At 44.9% G+C, this 12,051-nt stretch overlaps 1 protein-coding gene across 3 annotated transcripts in view; it reads left to right on the top strand.

Moving 5' to 3' along the window:
* The first annotated feature begins 1,896 nt into the window (after positions 1–1,896).
* LOC118006407 (oncostatin-M-specific receptor subunit beta-like) overlaps positions 1,897–12,051 on the top strand; it is a 49,873-nt gene continuing 39,718 nt past the window's right edge. The window contains exon 1 of one of the 3 annotated variants that reach the window (XM_034999053.1): positions 1,897–2,147. Coding sequence is in view for 1 of the 3 variants with exons in the window: in XM_034999055.1 (XP_034854946.1) it covers positions 11,755–11,786 (32 nt within the window). In the remaining 2 variants the exon portion in view is untranslated. Of the gene's footprint in view, positions 2,148–2,882; positions 2,969–11,594; positions 11,787–12,051 lie in introns of those variants that run through there. The other 2 variants (XM_034999054.1, XM_034999055.1) reach the window with 2 other exon arrangements.

Here is a 12,051-nt window from a genome sequence, read left to right on the forward strand (position 1 = left end):
TCCTTCCCTCCCAGCATGGGGTCAGTTTTGAAAGTCACAGCAGGCGTTCCCAAGGTTGGAACCAACAGCATGGAATTTTTTGCAACTTAGTTTCCTTCCGTTGTAGTAGGAGCTCAAAGTAAGTTAAGACTCACTTTGTAAAAATTCTTCACACTCAATATTTTTTAATTTGGCATCACATCTGCTCTGAGACACATCCCCCAGAACTGTTTCTATAAAGAAGAAATTAAAATTTTTTTCACTCACTAAAACATAGAATCAGAAAGCTTTTCCAACCCTTTGGGATCTGGCCTGGTAGTTTCCATAGCCGAGCAGATGGCTAAACTAATGGACACTTTAAAACTCTGGAAGTAATGAGGTGTGGCAAAGGACCATACGTTTCTTTAGACAAAAGTACCTTCTCTTCATTTTCACCAAATATTTACACTGTACCATGGTCTTTGTGGCACCATTAGGTAGTAAATGTATTGAGGCCTAAAACAAAATTCTCTCCCTGGGGTGACACTGGAAGGAGAAAAACTGCACAACCCAGAAGTAACATTTGGGCTGATTCTGACATATTTTGAGCCATTCGGTCAATTCAAGAAGTGATTCTAAGATAGGATATGATTCACGAGCAATCCTTCTTAATCACTCCTGGGTTCCTTCCCCTCCTACAGTGCTTGGCTTTCATGATACTGTCCAGGGTCCCCAAACCGGACCAGAACAGGTCTAGCAAAGCTCCATGAATAATCCTCCAAACTATCAGGCATCCCAGTCCTCCAGACACCAGAACACCACCCTCTCTTCTCTGGCCCCTATCTGTCCTCCACTCTCTTGGGAGTTTCCCACCTGAAATCTGAAACTGGCCAGTACTTGGAGGGCAGGGAGCGACCTGGCAGAGACACTGGCAACTCCGGGGTGTAGGTGCAGTTTTAATAAGCAAAGGGAACTTAGGGAGGAGGCTCATCTTCAGTGCCAACAAGGTGAGCGCATCCCTGCATCCCTCTGCCAAAGCTTACAAGTTGATGCAGAGGCCTGAACTAGGCTTGCTCAGGTATACCCTGTAGGTGTTCTCAACACTAGGACACTACCTCAAGGCTATGACCGTGGTGCAGCCCCTGGGAGCCCAACGGGCAAGCAGAACCCACTTTCCAAGGACAGGGGAAGGGGTGAGGAGCCTCAGATTGTCCAGGTGCAGCTCAAGGGTCAACTGGAGGTCATGTCTTTTCCATGACTTCCCCCAGCAGAGCAGTATTAGGATGGTCTCCATTCCAGCTCAAGTCCACAGGGCCCTCCATAGTCCAACTCGTAATTATAAAGAGGCGCCAATACGTATTTCAAAGGCTCTGTATTTGAAATACGAGTTTCAAAGACTGGATGGCATTTTTTGAGAGGAAAGGCAAGTAGTAGCCTACATGACTCTTTTGTGAAACAAATGCTTTAGGACTGTTGCTACAGATGAAACTGTGAGACAGAAGCGTTTCTAGATAGGAGCGAGAACCAGGGTCTTAGAACTGTTCAAACACCTTTTAACTGCTCTGGCCGCCTAATGGACACACAGTCCGAAGTTTGGCAGGAGCGCTTGTCTCCTGCCCGAAGATTTTCTGCCAGGGAGCCCAGGGTTCTGTCTCTCGCTTGGGATCACAAGTGGCCGCGCGCGGTCACCGCAGCTCCTGGGTCCCGCGGCTGCCCTCAGCGTCCCGCCGCCTCGGGGCCCGCTAGCCCCGGCAGGAGAGGCTGGCGCGCGATGCTTCCCTCGGCCCCGCAGAGACTTCGGTTCCACTTTTCCTTTCCAGGCCTCTCCCACTTCCTTTCCCACCGCTCCCCGCCCGTCCGACCGCCAAGCCCGGGCCGCACCTCCGCGGTGTCGTCCGCCTCCCGCAAGGTCCCAGCCGATTCCCCCCGGGGACTCAAAGGGGGAGAATTCCTGTGGGTCCCAGGAGTGCCAAGAGTGCGCAGCAGGACGGGAAATTGCAAAAGTCCTCAGCCCTCTGCCCTCCCCCGCGGTTTTCCCGTAATGCCCGCCCCTCGGCGCTCGCCCCGCGGCTGATTCATAGCCTGGGCGCGGGGCCGCCCCTGCACGTCCACACCGGCGTCCGCACCCGCGGCCCCGCGCCGCCCAGGACCCGGCCCGGCCCGCGGAGCCCTCCGCCCGCCCGCGCGGGGTGAGTACCGCGGCCGCCCGCCCGCCCTCTTCCGCGCTCCGCCGCAGCCTTCCCCGCGACCCGCCAGCTTTTCCCCGCGCGCGGCCCTGGCGCGGCGCCCGGAGGGATCCCACAGCTCGGTAGCCCCTTCCCGGGGTCTGCCCGGCCGGACGCGGCGCGGCGCACGGCCGCCCGCCCGCCCTGCGCGGCGCCGCCTCTGCTCCGCGTTTGCTTTGGCTCGCGGTTCGACCTGCTCCGGGACGGTGTTCGGAGGGGTCCCCGCCTCTGGCCGGCCGACCCGCCCGGCGAGTAACACCGAAAGAGCTCATTCTTCCCGGAGCGCACGCTGCCGGGCCCGCCGCGGCGTTTGTACCCGGCGGGAAGTTCACGGTCCCGTCGCTGCTTCCTCAGTAGTCGGGGATGTTTATTGAGTTAAAATTCCCAAGTAACCCACTTTTGCCTCTCTCCCAACACATCGCCACGGGAGTTAATTGTCCCCAACCACCCCCGCGCCCCCTGAACGCCCCCCTAACGTTGCCTCCGCTGCGCGCTGTCCGTGATGTCCTTCCTTCCCGTCTGCGTTTACACCTGGAAGTGGGCGGCGCTCACACCGGGGTGCCGCCTGGAGATCCCGGGGGCGCGGTGCTGCGGGCAGGCACCTAGTCTCCTCTGCCACGAGAATGCAAGGAGCACCGAGCTGGCCTGTTGAGCAGCGGGAGACGCGGAAATGCAAGCGCCCCACCCCTCACCCGCATAGAGCGGTTCAGGAACTTTCCAAGACCTGGAGCGGGCCGCGGTGATTCCGAAAACGCCGCGTGGCCCAGGGCTTTGCCCCTGACACCGTGAGTCTTTTATTGATACTCCTGGGCCTGTCCTTCTCAGCCCGTCCGTGCCTGCCCGCATGCATCCTGCCTGCCTGCCCCGTGGTGGGAAGCGCGCGTTTGGGTGCCACTGAGCAAGGCCACTTGGTAACCGACAGGCTGGAAGACACTCTGTGAATAAGCTTATGCTCCAACTCAAGAGGGGTAAATGTGGGGGTCACTGTAGAGGATGCGATCGGAGTGAGTGTGGTATATTTGATTTGAGCTGGAAGGAAAGAAGCTTGGGGTATTGTGCCCGAGTCTAACGCTGACTTTGGGACTGGGCTGGAGTTACTCCTCTGGTCAGCCTTGCGCCGAATAATGATGGTTCACACTTAGATGTGGCCCAGGTGCTGTTCTAAGTACTTTACACATGCCAGCTCACATAAGCTTCACCAGTGAGCTAGGTAGTAGTTTTGTCATTCTCCTTTTCTCAGTGAGGATACCAGGGCCTAGAGAAGTTCAGTAACTTGTCTGTGGTCACACAGCAAACAGGTGAGAGTCAGGAATTGGCTCAGGCTTCTGCTTATAAGCACTATGCTGTGCCTTCCAACTCTAGGACCCTCTTTGGAGTGGTCCTGGAAGTGGTGCTCCATTACTGCCCTCCTTTGTCTCTCTCCTGGGCTGCTTTAAACTGCACCCAGACACCCTTGGGACTGAAGGGCCCCAGACTGAGCTGCGCCTCAGAATCTATCTTTTTAAAGCACTGGACTCCCACTTTCCTATCTAGAATCTTCAGGTCATGCCCAGTTTGTGTCTGCCCTGGTGGCATTCAGAAGTATTAGAAGCCAATAGTGGCGAGCTCACCGCTTGATATTTGATTGCTGGACAAGGTTAATTCGCAGCTGTAACTTGCCCCCTGGTGACTTACATCTTTGTCGCAGTTCTGCCTCTTGTTGTCCCAGCTAATGTGTCTGAGCGTTTTTGTGTCAAAGGCCAGCTTGACAGTGTCCAACAGGACTCAGGCCACGTGGGGGAAAATACTTTCTTACACACTGGGTCTCTTCCTTCTAGCCCTTTCTTTAACCTGAAAGACCAGGAGCACCTACACAGGTAGTGCGTGGAGGTGTACCAGACTCTCTGATGTTCCTTGTAACCCTTTTGTCCTGAAAAAGGAACCAAGTCAGGAAAACGACGATGGTTTTGAAAGAGAGATCAGTGGTAATATGCTTCCATAAGAGGGAGGACTATGTTTTCCTTGTGGGAACTGGGCTGGGGCATTGTTGGCTCCCTTAGAAGGAAATCCGAGTGAGTGTCCTCTTGCTCACTTACAGGAACAGTGAGACCTGGCCCTCCTTTCCCTGGAGAGGGAAACTCTCCTTGATTTCAAAAAAAAAAAGTGAAATGGGGAAAAATAAAACACATACAATATTGTGAGAAATATGCCTCCCTCCAAGCAGGCTTCTTTGTAGTTACATAAGGTGAGCGTTTCTTCCCCAGCAGCTGTCATTGGCTTCACAGCCTTCCTCCCCTTCTCATTTTAGTTCTCCAGTTGGCGCCGGAGCAACGCGGGGTTGGGGTGCCTAAAACCCCGCGTGTAACTTTGGTCTCCCCCAAAACTTAACTACTAGTAATCTACCGCTGACCAGAAGCCTTACTGATAACACAAACAGTTGATGAACACATTTTGTATGTTATATGTATGATATACTCTGTGTTTACAATGAAGTAAGCTAGAGAGAATGGGAGATGTTATTAAGAACATCATAAGGAAGAGAAAAGACACTTACAGTTCCATATTGCATTTATTGAAAAAAATCCGTGTATAAGTGGACCTGTGCAGTTTAAACCCACGTTGTTCAAGGGTCAAGGGTGCTGGTTTTTCAGCATTTATTTATTCCAGGTTGTCCGAATTTCATTTTTATGTTTTAAAAGTAATACAAATAATAACTGAATATGTTCTCATTCAGAAAAATAGAGAAGCATATAGAATGAAGTGTAGAACTACCATGGTCACTCCTACTCCCACTCAGAAGAGGAAAGATGAAGTTTGGTAAATAGCATTCTGAGATTTTATTTTGTTTTCTATGCATTTGCATAATAATGTATCCATACATATATCTTAATATATATAAATGAGATCTTACTATACATTGTGCAGCTTACTTTTTCATTTTCCAAGTCTTAGAGATTTTCCCATGTCAGTACAAACCCTTTTGTTAAAGGCTGCATGTTATTCTAAATTAGAAATATAATTTATCCATTTTTTTCCCTTATTGGACATTTGGATGGTTTAAAATTAGTCAGCATTGGCAACAGGACTTCAGGAAAGACTGTGCATTCATCTTTGTGTGTCGGCCTGAGTATTTCTGTGAAATAGAGTTCTAGGGTCAAAGGGTTGGTCCATTTTTCCACTTGAATCCTTCAAATCATAACACTGCGCCACCCCAGTCCTAATTTAAAATCAGTGCATGAGAATCTGTTTCTGTCATCCTTCCCATCAGCCATTATCTTTTTTTGTTTATTTAAATTTTCAAATCTGGTAAATGAGTGAAACCCAATATGGCATTTTAATTTGCGTTTTGCTGATTACTACTGCAATTTAATGTCTCTTAATGTTTATGGGTCATGCGTGTCTTCTGTGAATTACCTGTTCCTGTCTTTTGCTCGTCTTTCTATTGAGTTGCTTTTTCTGATTCCTGTTTATTGCCGAAGCTCTGTACCTATTCAGGATCTTAATCCTTTGTCTGTTGTAGATGATTTAAATATTTCTTCTAGTATGATGTTCTTTTTTTTCCCACCAGTGTTTTTTGTGGTAAAATACATAATATAAAATTTGCCATTTTAATCATTTTTAAGTATACAGGTCAGTGTTTTAAATACACTCATAGTATTGTGCACCCATTGCCAACATTCGTCTCTAGAACTCTTTCCATCTTGTAAAACTGACACTCTGTGCCCATTCAACATAACTCCCCATTTCCCCCGGGCCCCAGCCCCTGGCAGCTGGCATTGTACTTTCTGTCTCTCTCAATTTGACTACTCCAGGTGCCTCCTGAATGGATGAATCATATAGCACTTTTCGTTTTGTGACTGACTTATTTCACTTAGCAAAATGTCCTCAAGACCATCCATGTTGTAGCTGGTGTCAGAACTTTTTTCCTTTTAAAAAATGAATAATATTCCATTGTATGCATATACCACATTTTGCTTATCCATTCATAGTGCTTTTGTTTTAAACTATCTTTTGCTTCACAGACGTTTTAAATATTTGTGTAATCAACTCTGCAATCTTATGATTTTTTTACAAGATTTTATTTATTTATTTTTACTTTAGAGAGAGAGAGCTCGAGCGAGCAGTGGGAAGGACAGAGAGGGAGGGAGAGTATCTCAAGTCAGACGCTGCGCTGAGCTCAGAGCCCTCCACGGGGCTCAATCTCATGACCCTGAGATCATGACCTGAGCCGAAACCAAGGGTTGGTCGCTTAACTGATGAGCCACCCAGGTGCCCTGCAATCTTATGATTTTTGTGCTTCATCTGGCTTAGGGAGATCTTTTGCACCTAAAAATTATTTTGAAAATTATCTTATTTTCTTCTAATACTTTTATTGTTTTGATGTATACGGTTAGCTCTTTACAGTACCAGATTTTTGTATGAAATAAAAGGTAAGGATGTAACTTAATTTCTTTCTAAAGTTTTAGGCAGTTCACCCAACACCATTTCTTTAAGTATCCGTCTTTTTTCCAACTCACTTGAAATTCTGTTTTTATAGTAAAATAAATTCCTATTCATACAAGAGTCTATTTTAGGACTCTGTTTGGTTCCATTGATCTGTTTTGTCTCTTCTTAGCCCAGTACCACCCTGTGTTAAATGCTACAGCTTTGTTTTTATATCTAGTCATATATATTTGTTTTTTTTCCCAAAAAATTCTTTTAGAAATGATTCTCGTACATTTTCTCTTTTGTATAAGCTTTACAAATTGTCAAATTTTGAAAAATCCTTTTGGAATTTTTGTTAGGCTTTCTTGGGTTTATTTTATTTTATTTTATTTTTAAGATTTTATTTATTTATTTGACAGAGAGAGACAGCAAGAGAAGGAGCACAAGCAGGGGGAGTGGGAGAGGGAGAAGCAGGCTTCCTGTGGAGTAGGGAGCCTAATGCGGGGCTCAATCCCAGGACCCTGGGATCATGACCTGAGCTGAAGGCAGACACTTAACGACTGAGCCACCCAGGTGCCCCAGGATTTCTTGGGTTTATAATTGTCAAAAATTCTTTGTGCCTTAAAGTCCATTGTGGTATGAGCTCCAAGGATGGAGGAAGCAGTGTGAGATAGAAAAGTGCTGTGCTTTGGGGAATGACTCACCTGGTTTCAAGTTCTGGATTAACTATGTCAACCTATGTCAAAGTCACTTTTAAACTTCTTAGCCTTCATTTCCTCATCTATGTGCATTCTATAATAATAGAATTCTCTGTATTAGAATTCTATATATTAGAAATTCTATAATAATAGAATTTCTTCCATAAGACTCTTGTGAGGACTCAATTAACAAATTCATGTAAATTGCATCGCAAAGCCCCCAGCAGAGAGTTAGCATCCAATTTGTGCTAACTAGGGTCATTTTCATATTTATTTTCATATCTGACTATGGCCTCTGCAGTACACCTCGTCATAGAAGGAATTGGTAGATCTTTCCTTTATGTATCAATAGTATCCTAGGAGACAAAAATATGTAATAGATATCAAATATAGTAGTGCTTCTCAAACTTCAGTGAGCCTATGAAATCACCTGCGGATCTTGTTTAAATGCAAATTTTTGTTCAGTAGATCAAAGGTGTGATCTTAGATTTTGCATTTCTACCAATCTCTTGGGTGATGTCTTCATCCACACTTTGAGTGTCTATAGTCTTTCTCTGGTATTTAAATTATGCTGCTAGTGATACCACTTCCTGTTGGATTAAATGTGGTTGACAGGACTTGTAAAGTGCTTTCTTTTAATATTACATGCTAAAGAACTAAATTATAGTTGTGTTGTTTCCTCTCCTCTCCTCTTTCCTCTCCTCCTCCTCCTCCTCCTCCTCCTTCTCTTCAGACGCAAGAGGGTTAGTGAGAGCACTAAAAATGATACCAAAGTTCTAGTCTTAGATCTGAAATCATTGAGGCAACTAACTATCTGGATTATTTAAAACTTGTTTTAAGATGAAGCCAGCCACATAAAATCTATCCAGTCGGAGTATAAAATCTAAAGCCGACTAAAAGAAAAGCCATAATTTCAAGTGTCTTACCAAATAGAAAAATGTAAGGCATAAGGAACACTTGGGAAAAGGTAAGATAAGAAGAACCCTTAGAAAACGTGGAATCCGGTCCCACTGTGTGAGAAGTGGTAAATGAGCAGAAGTTGTGCCATCATGAGTAAATGTTTCACACCTCATATGATCTCTTGCTCACCTCTTTCTACTCCCAGGCTTCCCAATGGGGGACTTTGAACAAGGTAGCTTCACATACCTTAGTATGTTGGTCTATCAGAAGGGAATGGCAGTATGTTTTTCTACCCAGGACATTGATTACTTTCTGTATTTGAAAATGCTTTTTTTGGGGGGGGGGGATTAGCAGAGGGAGAGGGAAAGGGAGGGAATTTTAAGCAGGCTCCACGCCTAGTGCAGAGCCTGACTGGGACTCAATCTCATGACCCTGAGATCATGACATGAGCCAAAACCAAGAGTTGGATACTTAACTAACGGAGCCACCCAGAGCCCCTGAAAATGCAGTTTTCAAGTGCCTGTATTCTCTCAGGACCTGAGAGATCACATTTTTGTACAGACACACATGACGTGCTCATAGGCTGGTCCAGTACCTAAAAAATTCCACCCGTTTTTTAGGCCTGTTGGACAGCTTTGGGTTGGATTTGAATCACAAAATACTGTCAGCTAGTTTAGCCCTGTTGGGGTATATGGTTCAAATATGAAAATAATGGAATTGCAACTACTTGCATTCGTAAATGTATGTAAAACACACACATGTTTTAAAGAACTCTATATGTTGCAGAATTACATAACATGAGAGAGTTAACTGTAATTTCCCTCATCCTGCTCACCTCCTTTATCCCATCCCAGCTCTACATTTATAAGAGTTTGTAGTTGGGTGTGTCTTTTGGGGCCAGTTTGGATCCTTGAAGTAGAAGACAGCAAGGCAGAAATAGATATGCAAGAGATTTGGGGAGAAAGCCCTGGGGAAGGATGAACGGACAAGGGAGCGGGAGGAGGCAAACCCAATGCAAGGTGACAGGGAAGAGGGAAGACTGGGAAAGAAGAGCTTCCATCTGCAATGCAGTTCTGAGAATGTTTTGCCCAAGCCAATGGGGAGACTTCAATCAAATGGTGCCTATTAGAGGAGTCCCATATTGGGCAGAAAAGGTTTGGTTTGATCTTTGGCTGGGAGCAGCCTGCAGGGACCATGGGCTCGGGTGTGGATGTGCAGTGGAAGCTGTCAGGCAGCTACGTTCCTGCAGCAGATCCTTCTAAAGAGAGTACTAAGTGGCACGGTTGCACAGTTCTCAGTTGCACGGTTGCACACTTCTCTCCCAGAGGTGTTTGTGTGCATATGCTGTTCTGGAACTTGCTTTTTCACTCCGTATTTTTTGGATATTCTTCCACAGCAGCCCATAGATGTGTTTCATCCTTTTGACCGTCTCATAGTTTTCCTTTGTGGAAATGCACCATAATTAAATTTTCAGATTCTTTTTCAAGATATTTGGATTGTTTTCATTTTCCCTAAATATTAATAATACTACAATGAATATTCTTTAAAATACATAATTTTTGTGTATGGACACACATATATGAGCGTATTATCTATAGGACAAAATTCCAGAAGTAGGATTTCTGGATCAAAGGGAATGCACCCTGAAATTTTAATAGGTATTGCCAAATGATCTTGATAAAGTCGTGCTTTTTGACCTTGATAAAGTTGTGCTTTTCGACCATCAGTGAGTAACAATGCTTGCTTCTTCAAACTCTTATCAGTGCTAGGCAATAAAACCTTTTTAGGCTTTGCCAGTTGGACACCACATAGACACACATGCAGACATACAAACTACTGTTATAATTTACATTTATTTAATTATTAGTGATATTGTCTAGTTTTTCCTTATTCCCTTCTGGTTACTGATATTTCCTTTTTTGTGAATTACATATTCATATCATCTGCCGGGCTTTCTATGGGGTTGCTTATCTGTTTTTGATTGATTTCTAATTTCTAAGAGCTCTTTGTATTTTAGGGGATAGTAACCCTTTGCCATAAGTATTGAAACTATTGTTCCCAGTTTCTTTTTGGGCCAATTATAGCACTAAAATTTTTGCAATGTTCATTTAATCGTTGTACGATCTTTATTGCTTCTAGGTTTCATATCATGCTAAAACAGATTATACAAATATTCTAGTAATTTTAATGATCCTTTTACTTGTATTTATACCTTTGTTCATCTGGAATTTATTTTGTTGAGGGGAGTTGGGCAATAGCAATAATGATAAAAATTAACAATAATTGGATTTTCTAGGTATAGGTTCTCATAATCTCATTTAATCCTCATGCCAGTCCTATGAGGTAGGTTCTTTATTCTCATTTTACAGGAAAAGAAACTGAAGCCTAAGTGGGTAAAGTGCCTTGTCCATGTTGATAAGATTATTAAGTGCCAGAGTAGTGATTTGACCCTCAGCAGTCTTAACATCAGAACCCCGGGGAACTTGACTATTATGGCTTCCTTTTCCCACAAATGTCCAGATTATTGTTCCAGGGAATAATCTGTCTCTTCTCCAGTGATTTAAAATATTATTTTTTTAAAGATTTTGTTTATTTATTTGACAGAGGGAGACATTGCGAGAGAGGGAACACAAGCAGGGGGAGTGGAAAAAGGAGAAGCAGGCTTCCCGCGGAACAGGGAGCCCGATGCGGGGCTCCATCCCAGGACCCTGAGATCATGACCTAAGTCGAAGGCAGACGCTTAACGACTGAGCCACCCAGGCGCCCCATATTATTGTTAGCATATACTAAATTCCTACATATTCTTTGGGTCCAGAATATTCCTCAGATCGAGGTTTTCTCTTCCTTTCTTTGGTTTCCCTGACCACTGAGAGACTCAGCTTAAATGCTAGCTGGAGTCACAAGGTCCGGGAATCTTTAACTGAATACTGCTTAAGAAAAAGAAAGTGAGCTGTGCATAAGCCAATTCAGCCCCAGAAATAAGGGATGACCTTACAAAACTGGTAGAAGCACTTACCCGGGTAGTTTTAGACAGAGGGGGAGGTGTGCTTGAACCTTCCTTTAGGAGGAAGGGGGTGGTGGATTGGAGTGAAGCCCAACAGGTGGTTCATCCCATGCTATAATGGCAGGAAGGGCCCCCAAAGACAAATAGCAGTGCTCATAAAAAACAAATAAAAATAGATGGATCTGGGAAATGTGGGGAACATGCAGACCTTTGTACTGCCACACAGAAGTCTCACACAGGGAGCACACACCCCAGCACACGTCCCCGGATGAACAGCTTCTTTCTTTAAGCTAGTATTTGCATATGATGTCATGCAGCACCTAGCCAATTCTGCAACGTCTGGCAACACACCCATGTTCTTGGGAAGCAAATGACTGGTCATGTTGCTTCTCAAGGGGGTTATTTATGGTGAGGAAACTTCCCAGGAATAAATATTTTAGGAGTGACGGCACGAGAAGTGCTAGTGAAGAAGGGCAGGCTTATACCCGTGGCAAAGGTTGTCTTTGGTCGTGCGTGTGGTGTTTGCACCGAGGGACATTCGACTGTGTCTTCGTTTTGCGCAGAGATGAGATTTGAATGGGAAGTTCTACAAAACGAGTGGGTAATTTTTCTTTTCTCACCTCCCTTTTTCTCCCCAGAGAAGACATGTCAATGAAACACTATGAATTAGGCAGTATTTGGCAACAGAAAAAGTGGAAGGGCCTGAAAAGGAATCTATTTAATAAAATAAAATTGAAAGCAAAAAAGAAAGAATGTGAGAAAATTTGGTACAAATTTTTATTCATTTACGAGATACTTAACTGGGTAGCAACTATGTGCTGGGACGGTGATGGACAGTGGGGACTGAGATCCAGGCCTGTCC

This window comes from Mirounga leonina, unplaced genomic scaffold, assembly GCF_011800145.1.
Source record: "Mirounga leonina isolate KUSES-001 unplaced genomic scaffold, KU_Mleo_1.0 Mir_96, whole genome shotgun sequence".
NCBI classification, from domain to species: domain Eukaryota; kingdom Metazoa; phylum Chordata; class Mammalia; order Carnivora; family Phocidae; genus Mirounga; species Mirounga leonina.